At 41.6% G+C, this 25,810-nt stretch overlaps 1 protein-coding gene and 1 long non-coding RNA gene across 2 annotated transcripts; one reads left to right on the top strand and one right to left on the bottom strand.

Moving 5' to 3' along the window:
- Window positions 1–5,536: 5,536 nt before the first annotated feature.
- Window positions 5,537–8,425, bottom strand: LOC115358002 (toll-like receptor 4). The gene is made up of 3 exons (XM_030049772.1): window positions 8,360–8,425; window positions 8,048–8,208; window positions 5,537–7,763 (listed from the first exon to the last, which is right to left on the bottom strand). Exons 1-3 carry the CDS (start codon window positions 8,423–8,425, stop codon window positions 5,537–5,539), a joined length of 2,454 nt encoding a protein of 817 aa, XP_029905632.1.
- A 12,154-nt stretch (window positions 8,426–20,579) lies between these two features.
- Window positions 20,580–21,356, top strand: LOC115358229 (uncharacterized). Its single transcript, XR_003928166.1, has 3 exons — window positions 20,580–20,618; window positions 20,708–20,766; window positions 20,839–21,356. It is a non-coding gene; the product is annotated as an uncharacterized LOC115358229 (long non-coding RNA).
- The last annotated feature ends 4,454 nt before the right edge of the window (window positions 21,357–25,810 follow it).

Raw genomic sequence — 25,810 nt, 5'->3', positions numbered from 1 at the left:
ATTGTCTGTAGAGTTGACTACAGTAGGACTATGGCTTAATAGTCTGTCTACATCTGTTTGCATTTAAATTGTTTTGTACAGTGATATATTTTTTAGCAGAAACTACATAAGAACATTTTTGGTGTGTCAACAATGCATAGATGGAGTCAGTATCCTCAACTCTGTTTTTACTGAGACTTATTGCTGAGATGCTTTATCTCGTCTGAACAGGCCAAATGCATTACAGAAGTCCTGCAATAATTATTACTTCAAGACATTGTCCTGAAAATGTGTCCTGTTGGAATAGGGCTTAAGGACTAAGTAAGGTGAAAGCTGTCAGGACGCAGCTCTCGAGATGTTGGCTGTTCTTTGTCTGAAGAGGCTGGCAGTGAGTCAGAGGATTTTTGAAACAAATGGTTCATGTTTATAGTTACTGGGAATAATGTTATGTGCAGACATTTAAAATGTAGCATATACTCACCTGAGAGTGCCGCAGGGCTTTTGCCTTCGGAGGCATGATGGAAAGGGATAGCCTGGAGCTAAATTGGGCTGCCTAATCTCTGTATACTTTCTTGAACTTTCCATGAATATAGCTTGGGGGCATTGGACCACTCAGTAGCATATGGTGGGAAGCCAATGACCTACAATCAAAATGTAATGAGTTTAGCTGCTGATCAGCCAAAAGAGGTTGGCACTCTGGAGACAGAATTAAAGACACACACACACACACACACACTCACAGAGAGAGAGAGAGAGAGCAGGTAGTTGAATAGTTCCTAATCCTGTTCTGACAATGTTTCCTGAATGTGAGAGGAACTCATGAATATTGCATGGGATCTTATGACTCCATTAAGCGTGATATATGCAACTTTGAGCCAGCCAGCATGAAATGATGCAGTTTAATGTAGCTTTAAAAGCGTATTTATCATGTTCACATCAGGGAGGCCGTCTATAAGGTAGGGCTGTTTAGTAGGTAGGCAACCACAAGGAAAGGCTTTTCACACTTAGATGATCAACTTTAGGGCATACCCAGCTACAATCCCCAGCCACATAATAGGCACCTGAATCTCATAATAGGAAATGTTGGTGAGGCTTTATCAGTTTACATTAGACATACCTGCCTCTGCCTCCCCCAGGAATACATAAACACAAGCAGTGTCAGTGTAGAGGAAGGAGCAGAGTTTGGAGCTATCTGCTATCGATGACATCTCAGCTTAATATACAACTGTATCTGTCTTGTCAGCACTTTTAAGTAAAGCTGACTCCCAACGGTTGTTTGCTTCCATGAATAAATACCGTTTGGTTGCATAAAATACTTTATATTGATGAAATATTTAAAACACACAATGAAACTAGGCACCGCCACAGTTATTTTTACTGATACGATAAACAGCGCATCCATTTCATAAACAGACATTTAAATGCACACCTTGAGGAATGCTCAGCGGCTGATATATTTAGCTGATCCACACACTAACCCAGTCAGTGTTCGACCAGAACAAAACAAAAACAACTGAACTGTACAAACTGAGTAATTAAAGTTAATTTCACGCATCTGCAGTTTGTGATCCAGCAGACACAGAGCCATTAATCATAATTAGTTTAGATGCTCAGATGCCCTCCAAACCTATCAATCAGTAGACCACCTCTGGCCCTGATGCCAAGCCGCAATGTGTCGTTTGTGCTGCTGAGCGGGTCATAAGCTGTCAGCCGCCGCTCATGGAGGAGTCACACAACGCCAGGGCGAAGAAAGGGGCAGGAAGGATTGCCACCAGCCTTTCTCACCCCAGGAAGCACCTGCTCAAAAAAATGCTCCTCTGGGAGACGGCGCCGGCCCGTAAAGAGCAATAGCACCTGCCACCTCTGCAGCTTCTTGCCAAGAGCTGACACCCGGCCCCGTTAAAATTCACTCAGTGCAAGCCCTCGCAAAGCCAGGCCTCCTCTTTACCGGGGGTGTAGATCACAAGTGTCATCACTGTACGATATTATATTGATTTTTTTTTTGGACAAGAATATGATTTTAGCTTATATCACAAAGTCTGCCACAAGACGATTTCAATTCCATTTAATTCAGGGGTCTGTGATCGATACGACACAGTATCATGCGCCCATTTCACACAATCAGCTACATTTCTGTCTCTCTGACTAAAAGCAACTAAAATATGATTTGATTTTTTTTTTAAATTTTGAACTCTTCCAGTCATTTTAGCTGAAAAGCAACATGTTTTCTAATGAAATAAAAAAGAGATCTTGAAAAACAAATCATTCTTATTCATATAATAAGAACTTATACAATGCACATCTATGCTTTTTTTCTGAAATCAGACATATGTCCATAGTGCTGATTTATTCCTGAGAGGATAATAAATTTATTTATTTTTTTTTCTTGGCTGCTGCATGATCTGCCTGGTGCTCACACAGTTTGAAGGAAGGATCTGAAATGATCACACAGATGTGGCATTTGAATTTCAAAATAAAGGCGTATCATTATCTTAAAAATTATATTGATTGGTGTTTTCACTTTGCATCGATGATACTGGGTCGCCGGTCATTGAATTAATACATCGATCCTGACTGATGGACCCTTCCACCCCTGCTCCTTACTGTCCAATAATGCTGTCTGTAAGCCTAATTACTGCTGCTATTTATCACCTTTTCATGTATGATTGCCCTTTTCTTTGTTTCTCTGTCTTTTTTGCCCGCTTCCCCTTACAGCTACAAATACCCTGTACACCACACTGTCCAAACACACCCAGCTACTGTATAGATAGAGGTAAATATTTAGTTTACTGTCTGTATGGATTGCATTGCCCTTTTGTATCGTGTGTGAGGTCCCGCTGTCCTCGAGCATATTGTCATGTCAGGACCTTGTTCCGCCAAAATGTCAGCCTTTCAGAAACAGAAAAAAAACAGCCTTGTTTTTAGCTTCGCGACAATGCACTTTTGACATTTATCAGTGGGATTTGGGGGGGGTCACAGAATTGTCCAAACCCAGAGAGGTCGTTCAGTCTTTCTGTTCTCCTTGCAGTCTTTTTAACAGAGATGAGAACATGAAAAGTCACCAGAACTGTGGGTGAGGAGGTCTTCACATGACAACAGCAATATGCGGCATTTTGCACACACTTCCACACCTCTTCCAGGTATATAGTATTTACAGCCACCCGAGTACAACCCCCACCCGGTTTTCATCACCATGTAACCAGCACTTTAGTTTGCCAAGACACAGACACACACACACAGTCTTAATGTTATTAGTGGAACTAAGCATCAAAATTCGGTACCTTATCATACCTTTAGTGTCTCACCAATACAGAGCGTTGGACAAAGGAAGTGTCATTCGGTGCCACTTTGGCTCTGATCATTTCAGTACATCATTAACAACAAGGCACTTCCACTCACCACTCGCCTGCTTTTATGAAAAAAATGAGTGGGGTGACTTTTTAAAACACACTGCTGACAAAGAAAGGGAAAGGGACAAACAAGGTGAATTACTAACATGGTTTGAATAAAATCACTAAAACATGGGGGAGAATTAATTATTATTAAAATGAAGATTTAAAAAAACGAAATATCAATAATAGGCTAATATTTTAAAATAATTTCAAAAGACACTTTTCTTCGCTAACCCCCAATCCCTCCCTCTCAGACCTGCGGGAAACACTGATGTATCATGTAATATAGACTGACAGATAGATACAGATATAGATACATATTTCATGGTTACCAGTGATTTTGCAGTGGCAGCTTCAAGCAGATGTGGTTGGCGCCTAATGACTAGTGATCTCCACTTAGCATTCTGGTGATAAAGCACTGATGAGTTGGAGCAGTTGTGGTGATCCGCTAAGACTACCCTGTGGTGAGAACGTTTTTAAAATGCCACACGGCATACTGAGAGAGGAACCATCCATCAAGATGAGATGAGATATGTGAAAGCTATTCATGTGTCATACTCAGTCCAGTCACAGCCGTTAGTCGTCTGGAGATTTGAATAATTTCACAAAGCTGATGTGTCAGCCGAGGCTGTTGCTTGGATGAATGGAGAGTCAGTTGACTGGCATGAATGATATGATATGCAAACATATAAAAACAGTAGGACTGACTGCATGCCTTTAGTATTCTTGTTGTATAGTATCTTTCTGATTTGTTGTTGAAAGGGTTGTTTGGCCCAATAAGTTATAAACTCATTTCCATTCTCTGAGTGTAAAACCTCACGGTGAGTCGACTGAATGGATATTAGAGGGGAAGAGAAGAGGGATGGTCTCTCTCTATCTCACTCTCTCTCTCTCACACGCACACGCACACAACTTTAATGACAAAATGACAGAATTCTGTCCTAGTCTTCACACTGCAGAGTGAATCTTTATGAAGAACTAATGCAGAAAACCTCTCAATGATACAAACACCCCAAATGTCTGATTCATTTACTACATGACACAGAGTTAAAACAGAATCACTTTTTATTTCACATAAACAGTTGAACTCACAGCACTGTCAATATGAAGCATACATCCCGTTCTATACACACACATGCAAACACAAATCATTGATGTCATTTCTTGGTAAGCAAGAAAAGGGGAAGTGTGCTCATCAACCAGGTGGAATGAATAAGAAACTGAAAAAAGTAGGTGCCGTAACTGCCGCTATGTATGTATGTATGTTTGTTTGTTTGTTTCAGTGTAATTACCTTTGTCAAAGATGGAAAAAAAAAAAAAAAAAAAAGCATGGCTTGTAAAATACAAAATGTTAGTATTACAAGTACCTCTGACAGCAGGTTATAGCTTTGTCAACGTTTTTAGGAACATTTTTATAAATAATGTTAGTGGATGAATTAAGCCTCAATGGGTGGAGCAAAAAAACAAAACAAAAAACAAAACAAAACAAAAATAACACACAAAAAACCCTACAGTTCTCCCCTAGACATTTGAAACCAAGACATTACTCAAACGCAATAAATGGATTTTCCTCAGGCCATTTAGTCGTTTTCTTGTTGGTTTAGGAAATTAACAGTCTCACAGCATTTCTGCTCACATTCAACAGGATAGTGCAGAGAAACAGATACTTAGTGTATGACAGAGTATGACATGCAGCAAAGTTGTTGGGCAGGATTCGATGATTCATACAACTGGCTGAGATACCAGGGTTCCCCCTATTTTGGGACACAAAATGATCTTGGAAAAACAGCAACAACAGCATCCCAAAGGAAACACTGTGTATGGTGTTTGGTAAAGTGTAGATACTGTATTGCTTGTTTGATCTTAGAAAAGTACCTAAAATAAAAGTCTAGTTGTAATGAGCACTAGGCTTTCCAAAAGTAGCACCCTCCTCTGTTATCCCTCGCCTTTTTCACAGGGCTTCTGTGTAATATTACTTAGCCACGTAACAACATCTATGACTGATTTTACTTCACACGTTTAACAAGATACGTTTGTGCAGTGTCTCATGAGTCGTTCTACTTTTGAGGAATGTTTTTTACAGCTAAAACTCTTTCTCTGTCTGCCTTGAGACACTGAAATTACACATTTTTCTTGTCTTTTCTTAATTCTTCTCATCAATCCCCTCATGTTTCCGTCTTTGAGATGACGGCTTTCCTCAGCCGGGTCCAGAATCTCACTTTGCTGATGGGGTTGTCCTTCCATTCCAGATACGTGTTCCTCCTGAGGTACCGGTGAAGTCCAAAGACTCTCCTGCTCATCTCTTTTTCTACGTCTTCCAACATAATAATGATGATGTTCGAGCCACCCCCCAACAGCTGCCAGGACTGAGCTATCTCAAACTCAAAACGACACCAGGTGCTGTCAACAAAGTGGCGTGACACCACCACGATGACTTTACGGCTACCCATGATGCCATCCTCTATGATGCTGGAGGTGATAGATCTTCCCACCTCAAAATCCCGCTCGTAGAGGCACAGCTGAACGGGAGGGACTCCTTTTTCGAGATTTTCCACTAGTTCCCCTGTAACCCAGCTCTCATCCTTGCTGGAGTAAATGACAAAAGCATCATAGTGACATTCTGTTTGCTGGGATGTGGTGTAACCTTTCAGTAAAACAAAGCAATGGAACTGGAACTTGTACACCAATGCAGACGCTGCAAGCAGGAAGACAACAGCAAAGATGCTTCCAAGGATTTTACCCGTGACAACGTGAGTGCAGTACTCACTATCAAAGTCATGTACTCTGGGCTTGGTTGAAGTTGAGTCTGATCTACAGTAAGTATCATGCCAATTTTTCATAATATTTTTATGATTTTGTATCCATACAATAAAACTAGCCTGACTACAAGAGCAGTCAACTGGGTTAAAAGATATGTCCAGTGTTTGGAGTGTTTTGGGGAGATTTCGAAGGACATTGTCAGGAATAGCAGAAATGTGATTCTCTGCTGCGTCTAACCTAATCAGTGATAAAAGGCTAGGGTTTGTGAGAAAGTCAACAGACATGAGTTTATTTCCACTGGCAATCAACTGTGTTAATTGCTTTAGATTACCAAAAGACTCCAAAGGCAGGTGTTCAATAGAACTGAATGAAACATCTAACATCTCGAGTTGTGTGAGATTCACAAACAGGTGTTTCAAAACGTCACCGAGGAAAAGGCTGCTGGACATTTTCAGGACTCTGAGATTTCCCAGTCCTTGAAATGATAGCGGGTGGGTGAATGTGCTTCCCGTATACGATAAATCCAAATACTGTAAGCGATTAAGGTCTGTCATATCCACATACTCTCTGACACAGCTTATCTTTGTGCGGTGAAAATCCAACACCTCGAGATTCCTAAAACCCTGCAGTCCCTTGAAATCAAAATTGGCCTCAGAATTAAAGCTCATGTTAAGGTACTGAATATTAGGCGTCTCTTGGAAAAGTAACTGCCAGCTTTTTTTTGTGACGAGCTGATTGTTGCTCACGTCCACATATTTGAGTGATGGCATATCGCAAAATCCATAATCAAAGACAATAGGGTTTTTACTTTCTGTGATTGTGAGTTTTTCCAGGGTGTGGTGGTGAGAGAGCTGCTCAGTGGGCATTACGCGTATGTCACTCTTTGTTATGATAAGCTCTTTAGTTTTTCTCAGTTGTATACTCTCCATGAAACTTGTTCTTCCTTGATTAATAGTAACTTTGGTGGCATTTGACATACAGTCAAACAAAGGAAGTATTCTGCCTGTCCATTCTTTCTGTCTGAGGTTGATTTCTTTAAAGTTTATAAGGCACAAGCCCGCCAAAGAACCATGAACATCATCAACTCGGCTCGCTCTATCACCATAGTAACGTCCCAGCACCAGTTTTTCAACAGTGAGGCCCACCAGGGCTTTGAGCCCATCTTTGCTTGCATTACAGGATACAAAAGCATTACGCAATTCAAGCTCCTGTAGGTAAATATTTCGAAAAGCTCCTGTTTCTATATGCAGTATTGGATTTCTGGATAATATAATTGTGATGTTGTTCTGCATTCGTCCCAAGACAGCGGTGTGATCTCTTCTAATAACAGATATGTTATTAGCATGCAGGTCCAGTTTTCTGAAGTCTTTGAATTTACTGAAACAAGCTGGAATAGAGATGGATAGAAGCCTGTTCGTCCCCACATTGAGCTCCTGCAGGTTGGTCATGTGACACATACGAACGTCTGCTATAGAGAAGAGACCTGTATCCACCAGAACAAGCCTTTGTAGCTGGTGTAATTCACTGAAAGTACTGTTTGATGTGTAAGCAATAGGATTTCCTGTTAATATCAAAGTTGCAATGCCTCTCACATGTTGGAAGGCGTTCTCATCAATGTGATGGATTTGGCACCTGTTGAATCAACGAGCATGTGATTATTGGCTGAGACAAGTAACTTTAATTATGATCAAATAAGCACATTATTACTGAGGGCTGGGTGATATGGACATAATCAAATATCACAATATCTTTTACTGAATACTTTGATAACGATAATGTGACAATATTGTAGGGATGACTTTTGGTGCTTTCATAAGATATTTACAGATGCATTCTTATGATGCAATATCAATAATATCAGCACTAGTGATATATTGCCCAGTCCTATTATTACTGTAAAAGTAAAATGTACCCACCTTGTCAGATCAAGGTGTTTCAAATCCAGTAATTGAGGGAAAAAGCTCTGGTTTAAAGATGGTAAGTAGTTGAAGCTAAAATCCAGGATTTGTGTCTCGGCATTAACATCAGGTATGTAGCTGAGGTTTCTTCCATTACAATAGCAAACATTGTGAGTCATCTGAAAAACAGCAGCACATGTCATCATTTGTTACCATGTATCAACATTTATCATGTAACTCCACAGAACGATGAGAGTGACGTTTCACTTGATCAACTTTTATATCAATTAAGGAAAAATCACAATGATAATGCATACATTTCTACTTTACCTCTGTGCATACTTCACTCTTCACCACATGTAGGAGAATACATATCCACAAGAGAGAGGATGCCATCTTCTTTCTGTGTTGAATTCAAGTGCAATGAAAACGGTTGACGCAGGTCTATACTATCTGGGAAATGGCTCTGTTTCACCCTCAGAGGAATGCTCTATTGTTTTCATATGGGCATGGCTGTGACAAAACTGTGTTCCTCTTTTTTTTCATGTTTCCCCTTTCCTCCACTGAAATGTATCATCTTTTACTCACAAAATCAGCCTCTGCTGTAATGAATCATATGTAAGAGCTAATGTATTTCACAGCTTCCATGCAAAATATTTCTCTAGTTCAGGCAGTTCCAAGCAAACAAATAAGGATTCTTGTTTTTGCTCTCGATTCTTACTCCCTTGAATGTAATCTGTCTTTCCTAACCCCTCCCCAGCACACACACACACACACACACACACACACACACACACACACACACACACACACACACACTCATTTTTTAAATCAAAAGGCAGCTAAATATTGTGCACCATGTCATCTCCCTATTAAACATCTAACCAGGAAACTGTTTTGGCCCAAAGGGTGCACCATGAAATTTATGTTCCAACAAAGAGCTTCAGTCACAGCTTCACTTTTTTTTTTTTTTTTAATTTCTGAAAGCCAGTTTATGCGATATCTCTAATGGTGCTGACTTCAAATTCCCATGGATCTTACTTCACCTGTAGGCTTTAACACATCAATCCTTTTCTGGCCTTGTGCTTTACATCCTTTCTGCATTTGAAGACAACAGACAACAGAACTCCCCAGCAGGGAGTAGTGTAAGTGCCTGTGATGCCATGCTGAATGTTTTGTTTAGTCCCACAGATTGAGTTTCCTGCTGTCATTAAAGACGCCATTTGGGGAGAAGCAGAGTTTCTGTGGTGTGCCATGTGCCACATACCCTGAAGCTGCTGTGCTAGCTTCAGTTTTCCCCCTCCCTCTTTTTACTGATCCTGTCATCTTTATCTCTCTCCTCACTGTCTTGTATCAATTTTGCATCAGAGCTCAGCCTTGCATGTTGCACTGCAGGCAGCATCTTGGCCAGTGATGTCTGTTGTCCCTGTCTTAGGCCAACTGTGACCCAACTGTCTTTGCTTGTTTTCATGGGTGTGTTGGTCTTAAAATGAGGTGTGGTCAGGTGCACTGTTGGCACAGTGCTATCTTGAGGCAGTACAAAGCCACTGCGCGATTAACCAACAAAAACCAGGTCTGAAGTCAATGGCACATTTTTCCCAGTTATTTTATCAACACACACAGGGATGTGCAGCAGAGCACAAACATGCAAAAACATTAAATATAAAGAGATGACAATGTGATTGTGTACATCAAGGTGTTGTCAGCAGAGGATGCTGCTGTAGGTGGTCCTCCCTAGGGTGTGGATACTGGGACTGGAAAGATTTTGAAATTATGTTCAGAGATTTTGAAATTATGTTCAGGCTCAGGTCAGGTTCGGACACCTCAACGTTATTTTAGTGAAACTTGTGTGTAATTAATCAAAACAATGGACCTTTGGGCAACTTCCCATGTGATGCTGGAGTTTACGTGATAATGCTTAGCATAATATGTAGGCAATATCAGGGAATAAATGTAACCTAGTTAATGATGGTGGACAAGCAAACTCTGGGTCTCGGGTTGGGTTCAGACATAAAAAAAAAAAAAAGAATGCCTCTCAGCTTCTGGTTGCTCTCAGGCGTATGTGGGGTTAGGACAAAAATGTGCATCCTGATCCGCACTCTAATCCTCTAGAACTTTTGTTTTCCCTGCCTCCTTCATATCATTGTACCTTTGCAGCTGTTCTGGTGACACCAGAAGATGAGGACACGCTCACCACTACCTCCTCCCACGCCTGCTTGACCTCAGGTAGCTTTGGTGGAATCCTCCTGTTGCCATAGACGGTCTACTCTCGTGCTTTCACGTCGCACATGAGCAGATCCGTTGGCTCTGCAGAGGAGTGTTCCTTCTCCCCCGGCAAATACGCCATTATAATAGCAATCCGCCAATGTGAAGGCACACCTGGCTGTTGAAGGGAATGGAAGATTGGTTTGGTTCATGTTACACTCAAAACACACCCATGATTACCAAAGAGACTAAGCACAACCATTTGAAGCCATGCACCTGGCGCAGTAACCCCTTTTTCCCCCTAAATGCACTTCTGCCATGCTCTTCAGACCGTGCACTTAGATCATTAAAATCGAGCCCCTTATTTCCAAAGGTGCAGGATACAGGATCTTGATAACGTTCTCAGAAGCAAGAATTATGAGTGTCTGATCAACACTGATCAATTAAACCATGAGTGCTTTTGGCTGCTGCTGCTACACAAGAACCCACACTGACCCACACTCAGCCGACTAGGAAAGGAAAAGAAACGTCCACTTCACAAACTTAAAAAATGTAATAGCAACGGAGCCACAACGATGAATCTGGTTTCCGCTGAAACTGCACTCGCCTTTGACTTCCTTGTGTGCTTTGACTGTCCCACAGTCAAAACTTCTGCGGAGGAAATCAGCCTACAGTCTGGAGCAGGGCAGCGGGAGCTACAGTAGAGGAAGCCGAGGAGAAGGGTGAGGTATAGAGGTGTCTGTGGATTGTGGGGATACTGACTCAGCCCAGTCATTATTCATATAGGCAGATGGTAGAAAAAACATATCAACACAAAAGCTGAACCTTGCCTGTGACAGAGGGTGTATCTTGTGAGAATGTGTGTGTGCATGTGTGTGTGTATACTGTATGTGTTTGCTTGTGTGTTTGTGTCCATGTTTACTATCAATCCTCTCCATTTCTAAGCTCCCCAGGCATTTCATTTGTTACATATATAAGGCTCAGTGTTTGACAGCACAATCCATAATAAACCTGTTCTGACTGGCCTTTTTATTTCTATCTGTCTCTTTGAGTAATCCATGGGATGTACAGTAGCGACGTTCTCCTCTCTGTCGGCGAGTGACTCACAGGCTCATTGTATCGTGCTCCTCGTTCCATAGATTTCCTATGTAGCGATCAATTCTTCTAATGTGAAAGATGTGAACCGGGTGTATTTCTGCTGTTCCCTTAGGACACATCATGCTGGCTATCTCCCTCTGTCTCTCGCTCTGCTTGGCTGTCTTTGTGCATGTCTTTTCTCTCAGGCTGCCTGCCTTAGGCTGCGCCCACACCGAGCAGCACCAAGAATTGCAGAGCATTTACTCTTTCGGTTTGCCTTGTTTGACTCAGGTGCCAGCAAATAACTCTGGCATGTCAGCTGAAAACTTGAGTCATATTCTTTTTCCACAAGAACTGTAGAGCCATTCCTTGAAGTTCCCATGAAATGACCTCTCATTACCTTTACTTCCCGGAAGATAGTTGATGAATAGTCAATGGTGATCTAATGCTGCACACATCCAATAAAACCTTACAAAATTTTTGAATAATCCCACTCCTCTAACCATCCCATCAAATGTTGTTTTTGTACCTTGGTACAAAAACAGGTTTGTGTACAGTGGTGTTTTTGTCCTGTCCTCTCCTGCCTTTTACTGATCTTGTTAAGTGCTGTAAAATTGTGGTCTTTCATGCTTTTGCAAATCTCTTCTGTTTTTCTATTTGTGACTTATGTTGTTTTTGCTTTGCATTTGATTCGTAATACAACTATATTTCTTTCCCTAACTGGTATCCTGTTGGTCTATGATCCTCCTCATGTCATGTCACATGAATACATCCTGTTATACTTCAATGGGTCAAATAATCTGCTAAAACATTTTGTCACAAATTTTGTCACATATTTGTGTAAGCTTTATCATAGAGATGCAATGCCTTTATCGTGCGTACAAGAGAGTCAGGCTCTTTTGTCATGCACAAATGGAGCATGGTTTTTGTGAGCGTTATGGCCAGCCTGCACCGTCAGGACTAGGGATACGGTCAGGCTGAGCATCACCTTGTCCCAGGCATGAGGAAGAGTTTTTACAGGGTCTTTAAGAGAGAATTATAAGGAATAACCCAAACATGCACAGGATTATGTTTATAAGGAGTCAATCTTGACATCATAGCTCAAGTTCCTGATATCTGGAAAGCCAAGCATGACAAAATGAGCCATGGGCAAACCAGCCAGGTGCTCATTTTCATGTTTCTTCAGGGGTGCTTATTAATAAACAGTGTCGAAGTTAACTTAAGACAAGGCGTCGGATTTTTGTGGAGGCGCAATGACCAACACATGCAGTGCTCCCACTGTTGGGTAATTTCCTCATCTTTAAACAGTGTACAGGTGGGAGGAGAGGTGCTGACAGGTGGGAGGTTCATTCAGCTGAAGCAGCACAAAGATAGTTGTTCTTATTTTGGTCGAAATTTCATCCTAGACCTTGCCCTATGAATAGACATCTCAAACCCACGACTGTTTGCCTGTGCAAAGTCACTTCTCTCCCACCTGCAAGCACCTGCAGACAATAAGGGTGAATAAAAATAAATTGTGATGAAAAATGTTAAAATTATTTTGAAGTAATAACACAATAATATGTTGTTGCAGCCTACAAATCCACTTAAAATAATAATTTGTGTCTCTCCTTTATTAGCGGTGGCATGTATAAGCATGGTGAATGGTGGTAAACCTACAATAATTTCCACTGCAGTGGATATGGTAAGAGTCTGACTTGGTATTTGTTGCCCTCCCAAACTGGCGATTTCCCACCATTATTGTGTTTGATTCTGCAGTTTCTAAGGTATGTGAGGGTCACTATGACTGGACTGAAAGACAATGCATCATTGACACACCCTCTGCATATATTCCACCTCATCCAAAGCCTTTGGGCAGAGTGTACCTGGATGCACTTGCCAGATACTGCACCAAAATATAGCAGGTGCGCACAGTGACGCCCACACAACCTGTGTGCCTAAGACTGACCATGCTGCAGTGCAGACAGCCCATGATGCTCAGTTTAAATTATAAGCCTATCTCCCACCCCCTTGTCAGGAGGAAAAAAAAAAAAAAAAAACAAGGTATTTGCAAGTCCATGATGTAACTTTATTTTATAAGCCCTCGTTTATTGATAACAAAGTAAACTTTTCCACTCTGGTTCAGAGAAAACAAATTGCAGGTGTGATCGCACCTTTGATCACACTGTTGTTTTGGCAGCCTCTAATATCAATTTCCCAACAAAGACAGGGTGCAACCGGACAGTGAGGACTGCAGGAGATTGTCTTGCACCTCACCGCCAAACAAATGAAATCCACCCAGCACCAGAATCACCAAGCTATTACTTCCCCTCTTCACAGCAACAGATGAAGGAAGTGTTTTCATCACGGACTTCTGACTGTCTACAGAGGAACGTTTTCATCCAGCAGCTAAATGAAACTTCAGACATGGAAAAAAGAAATTCTTTTTTAAATCAACAAACACAAGGCAGCCCACCTTTGACATACTAAAATAATTTGTTTCTTACAGTACTGTTGACAGCATTACCTGTGGGTTACCTGTTTAAATATAGTCACAAATTCATTCTGTGTGCGCGACATGGTGCCCTGGAAATACACTTCAACAAGAATTGCTGAGCTGAAAATGAGGGAGAGATCAAGAGTTTTAGTTTAAGACTATAATTATGATGCCTTTAGAAATATGAATGGTAGCAAAATATTTATTAGACAATGAATGTTATCTAGGAGAAGCATGGGAACAGAAAAAATGGATTTCCTGGGAATAAAAAGAGGAATATTGTTTATTTGTCACAGATGGAGGACATAAGCAGGGCAGACCGAAAACTCAGAAACTGAGACTTGTCATGCATTCTTGCAAAATGCATGAACATAGAGAGTATAGAATTAGGTTGACACCATGGAGGCATTACTGGTGACTGCTTTGCACCACACCATGTTATAGTGTGATACAAACCATTTCATGGGATCGCCCCATATTTGTTTTTTGGGATTGACTGGTGTACAAAAGAGTGCTTCAGACTGATCATATTAAATCGTGGATCCCCATACCTCCAGCTGGATGGTAGCAGTTTGTATTCACTGTTGAGGACGTGGCTGGGGTCAGAGGCAGTGCTGCTGGCCAGCCTTAATATGTTCCTGTGGTAGGCTCATTCATGGAGTTTCTCTACAGTCTTTGAGAAAATTTTCATTTGGTGGAGTTTTAACTTAGTGGACAAAACATACGTACCAAATAAATAAATAAATTAAAAATAAATTAAAAAATTTGTACACTTGCCCCTGAGGATCTAAGGCAGTGGAGAAAAAAACATCAATTTTTTTTTTTTTTTTTTTTTTTAAATTTGCAGATAGATTCAGCGTTGTCTCTCCAGGATAACAGAGTAACAGATGGTCTATAATTACACATAAGTATTTGTATGAAAGTACCTGCTTGTTTTTTTTCCATTATAAATAACAATATCAACTTTATGAGAATCAGATGGTGAACTAAACACAGTTTCTTCTGTTTTCTTTGTGGTAATCTCATGAGCATTAGTCTCACTCCACTTGACCGCTTTGTTCACGGCATGCTGGTGCAGCCCAGGGTTGTCTGATTTTCTTAGCAGAGATTTCTTAACTGTATCATCAGTGCTTTTGAATGCATTGGTTTGGTATATCTGTCCGACATTCATCAGCACAGAAAGTGAAATCTCATTTGGCCCTCAAGATGTCTTGGAGGGAAAGGGGCAAAAACCAGTTTGCATCCAGTTATTAGGAACTACGTTTCAGTTTGATGTTGAGCAGTACGTGTCCTGCTTCCCTGAACTCTTTATCTTAACTCTTTATCTTTTCAAACAGCGCACCGGGGCATTCTGGAGTCAACAACAAGTGCACCCAGTCATCGAGTTACGTTTTGTTTTCAACCCAATAGATAGGAGGAAGCGCGACTTGAACTTAAAGTAAAGTATGGTTTTATGCAAATGAATGAACACAAGAAGTCACACAAGTCACAAAATGAATTGCCTATGCATAACTTCCAAATGTGTGTGAGTGGGAGGCAGCAGTTTTTCACGTCTTTTCAACACGGCTGGGACTGAACTGACAGGTAAGCTAGCCGAGTCTCTCTGTTTTGAATTCAGCCTCCTTCACTGAATCAGTCCTGTTCAGTGAGCGAGACAATGGAGGCTTATTGAGGCTCCGGTTACAGTTCAGTTCCTCGCTCTCGGAACGAATCGCTGCTCTGGAGCGATGCAGCTCTCATGCGGGATGGCTGAACGAACTGGTGGCTCAACCATCTTGGTGAACAGACCGGAATGAACTGAATCATTCAAATGAAAGATAATTCCCACTCCCAAATGGACCCCATCAGAGCAGGGGAGTGAAGTGCACGTGCATGCACACATATGTGCCACTCAAATGACCACCTGTGAGTCCCAGAGACTCAGTACACTGAAAACCCTTCAACATCACTCCACAGTGTGATAAGAAAAAATAGAAGTTTCTTTGATAAATTGATAAATTAATGATTCAAGATAAATTATGAAATATTAATTAGACCTGGCACTACAAACTATCCATCAACGAGAAGTAAAGGAAAACACCTGTATGCTGCATATTTGTTGCATTTCTCTTTTCTGCTTTATGTAATTCTACATTATGTTTTTTATGTACTAACAAACAATTTTTCATTGATTGGTGGTTACAAATTGATTGATTTAGGAAGGAAAGTTGCCAATAATATCCATGTGTCGACTTGAGTCATACTGACGTGAGGCAGCAGGTGAATTAGTTTTTAACACTTAATTGAATTATCTAGTGATTCAAATCTGGTCAAGAAAGTATGCTAAGGTCATTGGCAAGGCAAAATTCATATGCATAAAGTACATTCAATTAGGCATCTAACAGAAAGTCATTACACCATATATTAAGAGACAAAAAGGTCACAGTATGCATCATGGAGCCAAAAAAAAAAAAAAAAAATACACACACACACACACACACACACAGATATATATACATATACATATACATATACATACATATACATATATATACATATACATATATATATATACAGTATATATATATATACTGTATATATAAATGAAATGGAAACTTTTGCTGCTGTTATGTAACCAAACTCATAATGGAGCATTTCAAAGAATGATGCAAACCCAATTTTTAGTTTTGGGCAATAAAAACTATTTACAAACGCAGAAATAAAAATCACATATATATGCGGAAAATGACCAAAGCCTAGCTTGAAGGCTAACAACTAGCTAGTCATGGAAATTAGAAACTAGAGGAGATCTAGGCTAATTCTGATAAACAGACTGGGGGTCCTCTGTGTTTAAGACTTGCCAAACCCTGTCGGCAGCACACATGAACCATCATCCCCTCTCAAACATGCCTTCAGCACACAATGCTGCTCTGCTTTTAGTGGTTTTAGTTTTAATTTATTAACAATGTCGATAGCACCTTCTGTACTGGGAGTAGGCAACCATGTGCTGTGGAGAGTCGAGAGTCTGCAGGTTTTCATTCCAACCAAAAACTCCATCAGGTGACTTCACAGATTATCTCACTTTCAAGCAGAGAGGAAGAACCAGTCAGTGGCGTTTTTGGTTGAAATGAAACCCTGCAGACTCTCAGCTCTCCGTGGCACATGGTTTCCTACCCCTGTTCTATACCTTCCTCATTCATTTTATTGTTTTATTTTCCAGTATTTGCTAATTAAACTTGAGTTGAGCAGCACCACACCTACTGAAGTGGTCAAAACTTTTTAAAGTGAAAGTGTGACTCACGGGCCTGGAAGCAGCCTAGCAGGGCATGTCCTCCAAAAGCAAGCAGCCTGAACCAAACTTTTCCCAGCACAGACCACGTTTCACCAGAGTTTCTGATACTGTAAGACTATTGTGAGTCCAGAGTGATGTATCAACTGAGCACATTGTTACACCCTTACATTCAATTCATATCCACAAAGGAGTCTGGCGTATTGACTGATTGGCTGTATGACTGATACGCTGTACAGCTTCCTGAGTCTTTTGAGAGGAAAATGACCAGAGATGGCCCAAAGATGTCCTGTGTGACTGCAGTGACTGCTGTCAAAGGCTCACAGTGATTGTTCATCGATGGTTGGATAGGCTGTGGAGCCTATTCAACCATCTGCTGTGGAGTATTGATCCGGCCGTACAGCTTGATCCCAAAACTGCTGTTTCCTTCCCTGCTATCTTGCAGAAAAAAGAGGTCAACATGATTGGTGTTATTGGAGTGTGTGTGTGTGTGTGTGTGTGTGTGTGTGTGTGTGTGTGTGTGTGTGTGTGTGTGTGTGTGTGTGTTGGTATGTGTTGGTGTTTTCAAGGGTCCTGTTTCTTGTATTTTGTTTTTTTGTTTATTCTAGCAGATTGTTGTGAAGGCCAGTGTTTTTCAAAGTTGTGTGTGTGGATGTCCAGAGGTCCTTGAGGGAATTCCAGCAATGGTTTAATTTCACTAGTAAATCATTTAGGTCAAAAGCATTTGATAAGCAAACGTGTGAGTGCTTATTTTAACATTATGGGCTCTAGTTTCCCGGCGCAGCGCGGGGTGGCGCAGTGAGGCGAACCCCGCGCAGAGCTAGTTTCGACCGGCGAAACGGGAGAGGCGGACAGTTTCCAAGTTTCGCAGGCGGAGGTTCGCCGAGATGGGAGTGGCGGCGCAGCGGGGGGAGGTGCCGACAGATTCGGCTTGGCGCAGTGACAGCTTCGTGCCAAAAGGCTTCGCCGAGGTGCGCCAAAAGCTCGCCATCTGAAACCACGTCTATTTTCAGCGCAAGGCGGAGCGGAGCCGGCGCAGTGGAAGTTTGGCTGGCTGGCGCACATCACCAAAACCTCACAATCAGCACAAACGGTGCCAATCTCCTTTGATCTGACATCAGCTGTGACGGGACAGTTGATATGGAGATATATGTATGTGCTGATTGTGATCGTAGCATTGAATAGTGTTTTTTTCGGTATTTATTGCATCGTTCATGTGTCTGACATCCCGGAAGCCTGCCTGTGAGGTTTTGGTGACGTGTCCGCACTGCTCGCTAGTCTCTGCTCCGCGCCTGTCTCCTGAGCTCCGCTCCGCCTGCGGCAATAGACCTCCATGTCAGCTGTGTAAACTTTCATTACGCCTTTGCGCAGCGCATTTTAAAGGCAAGGACAGGGGCTCATTTGATTGGTTACATGTGAATCGGCTGTGTCAAACCCACTCCACGCCTTCTCTCCTCCCTTCCGCCGGTAGGAGGGATGGCGGAGTACTTGCGCCACCAAGAACGGCGTGCCAAACTTGGAAAATCCGCCTGGCCACACCCAGTTGGCGAAGCGCATCTGCGCTACGCCCCCGCCTCGCCTGGTCTGCGAAACTAGAGCCCTAAGTCTTAATCCCATCATTTTAAATCTTTGTCTGTTCAAGTTTGACAATGAAACAATATAATACCTATCCTAACACAAACCAAAATATACTTTCAATCACAGCAATCACAAAATTGCTTCAGTAAATCCGGAGGTCTGGGAAATAATTTAAAGATTTAAATTCACTGTCTAGTCGAACTTGACCATTATGTGATGGACACATACACCAAAATGATAAAAAAAAAATCCCTGCTGCATCATTTTTTCCATGGTAACTTGTATCTGCTTTAAAATTAGTGAGTAATAGTGAGCAAGTTTCAAGACAATGCAGCTTAGTGTGGTACTTTTGTGCCAGGGATTTGGTAAAATTACACAGAATGTGATGTAAAAACAACAGGACTGTTGAACTGTTTTGAACTACCAGATATATTCCCACTGGAAAGGCCTGTGCTCCCACTGCACTTGAAGCGTGACTTGTTTTTTTCCCCATGAGATCCTGTTAGAGCCCCAGTCGGAGAAAGGCAGAAAATCAGTGAAGCTGTTCCACCTTGAAGGAACCCTGCCAGTCCTGACAGCTCATTTCAAGCCCTCTTTCCACAGCAAACAAGTCCTCGATTCCTGGCCCCGAGCCAGCATCAGGGATCGCCCCCAGCCCAAACTCACTCTTTGAGCTCTGGCCCTCTTGTCCAGCTGCAGTCCTCAGCGTCCCGCCTCCAGCCAGCCTTTTCTTTACTCCTCCGGCCCTGGCACTCTCACAGGTTTCTCTCCAAGTCCCAGTTTCTTCCTCAGGCCCAGTCCTCACCTCCAACCCTGGACTCAGACCCCTGCTCAGGGACACATCCCACATCAGCCCAGTCCGCTAACTCCAGCCGTCACCTCCAGCCCTCTGTTTTTCTTTTCTTCTCTTTGTAACCACAAAACAATCTTTTCCATTGACCTCTGTCATCACAGGTCAAGAGAGGAAGACGTTACAAGCACTGCATTTTATTTGTCCGTGGACCGGCATTGTGTTTTTCTTGCTTAAGGCTTTACAAAGGCTTTTTTTTATCCCCTCTTTTTTAGATTGGCTGTACCTAAAGCATGTACAAAAAAAATGCTATTTTTGTAAAATCTGACCAGCACAAGGCTATGACAATCAGGAAACAAAATGCAAAAATAAAAAAGAGAACTTTTTTTTTTTTCAATACCAAAGTAGGTATAGCTAATGAGTGGATAAATGGAGTTTTTCAGCTTCCAAAACTGTGATGAACTGAAAATGGACCTTCTGTGACTTCTTTTTAAGCACTGTTTCGTTGTGATGTGGAAATGAAATGCGTTCTTTGTTTCTGATGAGTCACGGGCTTTTGGGCATGAGGCCAACACTAGATTTATGCCTTCATTTGGCAAAAACATCATGACATGCAGCTATGTTTGTTTCCTTTTGGCAAAGACAATCAAACAAGCAACAATGAAGAATGACAGCCTCCACTGAGTCAACACATGAGCAATAACCATTGAATCTATTTTATTGTTGGGAAAGCAAGTCACTGACAATTTACTTTTTATTATGTTTTGATAAAATTCACAAATGACAAGTTTTTTTTTTTTTTTTTTTTTTTTTTTTTTTGTAGCAGCATGTCAATCCTTTTTTTTTTCTCTGTCTTTGTGACAAACAGGTGAGTTGGTTGGGAAGATGATAGATGGTCACTCCAGCAGCCGAGATAAGGACAATTCAAGGTGATTCAGTGTCTGGACGTAAGAAATATCAGCTGGGCTTTGTGGGCTGATAACAGGTTCATGGTTAAGGCGGTGGGAAGCTTTTTGTTTGTGTGGTGAACCTAATCCAGTGGTGCAGGAGGGTAGTGCACCCTGAGCCTGACTCCTCCCTTGTCTCAGCCCCCCTTCAATCAGAGTCAGGAAATAAAAGGCACCTGTGAGCCTCTGCTCTTTCTCTGCCTGCCTCATGCCCTGTCCCTGCTGTGGCTGCACATTGTTGCACTTAGGTAGGTGCCCAACTGTTTTTGGTGGTTCCTTTACCCGTATTACCTCCAGCCTAGTGTAATGAATGTGTGTGTATGTGTTGGCTATTCAGGGTCAAGGACTTCCCTACTGCTCTCCTGCCGTCCCATTTATTACGTAGGCCTAGAGGTGGTGAGTAGAATTCTTCCCCATACATTCAGGGTATGGTAAAGGGCCGAATTAACTGGTTTCTCCCTCTTGTAGGTCCTCCTGCCCCATATGGACTACTGCTGCTTTGCCTACTTGCCCTTTTAATTTATTCCCTTTTTTTTCCTTTCATTTATGGTTTTCTTTTGCCTTATTTGTTTACTAATTTGTCCTTTGTTATGCCCAGGTGTTGTTTATTTGCCCATTTAGTTAACAGCTGGGATACTTATTTATGTTGTGAGTTGTTTTCTGTAAGTTTTCCTTTATTCCAGGTGTGGAGTGCCATATTGTTGAGGGGCTCGGCACTTGTGGTGAGGTCCCTACACTTTTTTGCGTGTGAGTAGTTGCACTGGGACACCATAGACTGCACTATTGTTTTGTGTGAGGTTTGCTGTGTTTGCTGTGTTCACTGGAGAATAGCGGTAGCACTCCTAGGCACCCCTCCGTGTAGTCTGCCCCTCACAAGTGGCCTCCTCTCCTTTTTCTATTTAGTTTCAGTTAAGTTGGGCGGTGTTTTACCTTTTGTAATTGTCTTTTTTAGAATTTATATTCAGGCCTTTTTAGTATTCATTGTAATAAAGTAATTTCTCAATTGTGTATAGTTGTGCTGTTTTTACTATTTCTTCTTTTCTGCAGCTCCAGCCCCTGCCTTTTGGTTTTGGTTATTTTTGCTTATTTCTAATAAAATTTATGTTAATTGTCAATACTCGCCTCTGCCTCCTAATTGGGAACGAACCTGTGTGTCCTTTTTGTATTTCCTGGGGTGAAACTCCCCAGGTGGCGTTGTCTGGCTTTCCATTTTCCTCATAGTAATATTAACCTATAACTTCAATCTACCCTCTTACACTCTGCCACATTTGCTTTGATGGACAGGTGTGACACAAAGCCTGAGGGAGCTTTGTTTCAGCTCCTATACCTGCCTAGTCCACAGAAGGGAAGGGATGATGGCAGGGAAGGGGTGTGGGGAACTGGGATAGTGAGAAAGATTAAAGATTGAGGCACTGTATGTGATTGCATTGCATGTCAACAAGAGAAATGACAAGGAAAAAGGAACAGTCCTATTGCCCCTCCCCCATCCCCCATCTCCTCTATTCCCTGCTCACCTCTTCCTCTCCTCCAAAGTAATCTGACCAACGAAACATGGATTGCTTGTTTCATTTGGTCAGTGTTACATGTGTGCTTGTGTGTGCTTGTACAGTATGTGCACAGGTGCATTTTGTGTGTGTGTGTGTGTGTCTTTTTTTTTTGTAATCAGTTTATTTACATTGTGGCTTATGTGGTGCTTCTGCAGAATGCACTAATATCCACAGCTCTTCTCTTAAAATGCAGCTACATCCACCTACTATGGAAACATGGTAAGTAGTACAGTGGCCAGTTATGTTTGTATTATATATTTTTTGTACAGTTTAATTTCCCCACATAAATCTGTCTGACATAACCAGGTTTCATTTAAAATTACTCTCTATTTAGTTCTCATTTTCTTACTGTTGAGATATTATTTGTCTGCTGTTACTCCACATAGTATGCTACAGCGCTGCTCTGGAAAAATGCATGGAAAATATCAAATATCTGATTACCAGCAATTCCACAAAATTAAACTCATTTGTACTTTTGACACATGGAGAAATTACCTCATGGAGGCAGTAAGACAACCACAGTGCTGTGTGACATGAGCAATGATGAACACAGCCCACTTTAAATAAATAAATGAATAAACACCAAATAAATGAACTACAGTATGGAGGGGGAGAAAATCCCCAGAACAGATACAAATATTGATGGGAATGTGGTCCTAGTGATTAAATATAAGGCACTGAAATTGCCACATTTTGCACATGATAATTCCACTATAATAAATGCATACAGTGTGTGACATTGCATACTACTTGCCACTGAAGAAGCTGGTGTGGGCATGAGTCAGCTAACTGAGGGTAGATATTACTCAGTCCATACACAGCAGGCAGGTGGCACATGAACCCACACACACTTAGAAGCAATTAACTGATAATACAGCCTTATCTATGATGAGCCCGACAGGGACACATGGTTTGTCACTGTGAAACAGGTGAAGCAAACTTGTCAGCTGGTGTGAAGTCTCTGGACTCAGCAGAGTTGTCACTGCATCCTGTAGATGTACATGAGGAGGTAAAGAGCCTAAATTGTTCATTTGAATAATTGTTAAACTTTTAAAACTAAGGACTAAATCACTCTACAAACAACTGATGTTAATATAGTTCATTTTTTGTGTAGTAAATGACATGTTGCAAGTTATAGCTGTGTGCAGGACTAAATGGTTAATGTACTGTATTTCTGTGGTGTTTTACTAGTGTACCAACCACTTTACCAACCACTTTAGTGTACCAAAGCACTTTATAGTCACATTCACCCATTCACACACACATTCGCACACCGATGGCTACCTTGCAAGGTGCTAAGCTGACCATCAGCAGTGGTTAGGGGTTCAATGTCTTGCTCAAGGACACTTTTACACACTCTCTGGAGGAGCCAGGAACCCTCCAATTACCAGGTGCCCACTGGTTTGATTACTGTCAATATGAGCCGTCAACATTGAAACGTGTACCAATGCTAGACAGTCTGTGATTTAAGAAAAATTGTTATGTTGAGTAGCCAAACATGACTCGACTGGGGAAATTCTGAAGCAGTTCCCATCCGTATGTCAATTAAACATGAAACCTGCCCCTGCATGGCCCGCCATTATGGTGCATCAGTACCTGTGCGTATTAAATAAAGCATTTCTGTGAGCCTGGCGACTGAGCAGGAAAAACACTGAAGGCTTTTGTCTGTGCCACAAAAACCTTCACTCTCCACATTTGCTTCTAGGTGAGCTCATATTGGGAAGAGCCTCGTCGATACCACAGTAGCTCGCCAACACTAACTACCACTCCAAACTAATCAGCCATGTAACCGCTAATATCTGCACGAGAACGACTCCGAAGTGATCAATGGGATGATGCTTTTTTTTTTTTTTTTTTTTTTTTTTAACTTGGCACAGCTCTCTTTTCACCTTTGCAGCCAACTTTTTGAGATGAAAGACACACAGAGAGGGAGAGACAGAGAGATGAGGGAAGCCCTTGAAGGAGACAAATGAAGAGGGAAGCTCCTTTTATTCACCTTGCTCGCTGTTCACTGGCCTTGTCGTCACTTGTCGCTTTCCTCTTGTAACCACGAGGGAGGGAAGGATGGAGGGGCCACAGGTGGCACTTGGCCCCGGAGTGCTGGCTTAAAGTTTCATTATGCAGATTGCCTCTATTGTGTGCTTTAAATTCCTCCTCCATCGCCCTACTGAGACTGGAGCTGAATCATTAAAGGTTGGTAAAGATCAGTGATGCCAGAGCAATCAGTATGTCAATAAATCTCCGGGGACTCATTTCTGATGACTATTTATCACAAACACACACACACACAGATGCTCACACACACTGAGCAAGATGTAATGTTATCTAATGTGAAGATAGGTCGCACATGAATTATTAAACACAACCTGCTTAATTCAGTCTGGCAGATTTACCATACATGTCCCCTGTTAAAATAGCAATCACCAGCGGAGCCTGTTTGTTGTATATTTAGTTGAAAGTGGTTCACTGGATTGCTATGCTGTCATCTTCAATTTGCGTGAGGTTTGCTTTGGAGATGTGAGAGTGAGCTAGACGCTGAAAGCATTTCATGTTTACGAGTTGACAACCCTGCAAATAATTCAACCACTCAGCATAATTTACATTAAGAGTCATTAAGATTTGAGAGCACATTGAGACGTTTATCAATACAATATAATATGATCCACTGCACAGTGGATGTCTGAATATACAACTATAGATGCAATAGAATATTTTACATGCTTTTTTCATAATTAGGACAGAGTATGATTGTCTGATGCTGTAATTACATGCTTTTTCTTTCAGCAATTATACTGAGTGGGCTGACAGGAGGGAGTGGGAGGGATTTGTGAATAGCAAACAAACACCTCTAGTTCTTCAACAGATGGAAATATTACAGTAATGTGTGGGGGCTTTAACATTAATCCAATTTGAATGAGATTGAAAAGTCTTTAGTGGCACTTCCACCACTGACGGTATGAAATGCATGAATTTTCCTATATTGAACATCTGCTTATATGTTCACATTTCAGCTTTGTGGCAAGGAGGGGTGGGTGGGTGGGAAAGAAAGGATAGGAGAGGGGCGGAGAGAACAGAAAAAGAAAGGAGGACGGAGCTCAGGAGGGAAAGAGGAGAGCGAGAGTTCTTAAACATCATATTAACACAATTTCCATCTGAACCGATCAAATGCTTTTCTTTTGCCTGTTGTTTCGGCATCTGTGTTTAAATTCACTGCTAAGAGCGACGAAATCAGATCTGTGCCATGCTGCCTTTACACTAAGCCGTCACTGGCTGTCTCCAGAGGGTCTTTGAGGGTCCACAGTGCTGGGAAACTGGAATCCCTCATGTTTAACCAACAAATTGGTGAGATTCTCAAATGTGTACTCAGTGTAAGGCTTGACAGGCCATATTTCCCCAGGGAATCTCTGTCTTACAAAATTCCTGTTCAACATGTAGAACTAACAGCAGATTTCACAAGAATAGAGCTTGCTCAAATCTGCGATAATGTGTTCCTCGTTGTACGATTCTGGATGTACAACAATCTGCTGGCAGGGAACACTTGGGTAAATTGGGTGTCATTTCAGTCTGCTTACATGCATTTGCAGGCAAAGCAGCAAAAACCACAATTTCCCTGTTACTCCACCTGGCAAATACATGCTTGGAAGATGGGAGAGTGTTGACGTTATTCTCTCAGTGATCATAGATGTGGACTTAAGTATCCAAAAACCATTTAGCAGATGTTATGGCATTATCCAAGATTTGCTTTAAGACAGTAATCTGGTCCTTGTAAAACAACCTGACATTGTCTCAGCTTTAGAGATTTTTTGTTTGTTTGTTTTGTACAGTTTACACAATGAGATGTGCAATCTTGTCCAACTATAACATAACGTTCGGCATCTTGATGATGTTTAATT

This window comes from Myripristis murdjan, chromosome 4 (genome assembly GCF_902150065.1).
Source record: "Myripristis murdjan chromosome 4, fMyrMur1.1, whole genome shotgun sequence".
Classification (NCBI taxonomy): domain Eukaryota; kingdom Metazoa; phylum Chordata; class Actinopteri; order Holocentriformes; family Holocentridae; genus Myripristis; species Myripristis murdjan.
The sequence above is the reverse complement of the archived record's forward strand: the minus strand, read 5'-3'. Positions and strand labels throughout refer to the sequence as shown.

Coding starts and splice junctions, on each gene's coding strand:
- LOC115358002 (XM_030049772.1), bottom strand. CDS start 8,425: ATGGCATCCTCTCTCTTGTGGATATGTATTCTCCTACATGTGGTGAAG. Junction 8,209..8,359: donor AGAGTGAAGTATGCACAGAG/GTAAAGTAGAAA, acceptor GCTGTTTTTCAG/ATGACTCACAATGTTTGCTA. Junction 7,764..8,047: donor AAACACCTTGATCTGACAAG/GTGGGTACATTT, acceptor TTGATTCAACAG/GTGCCAAATCCATCACATTG.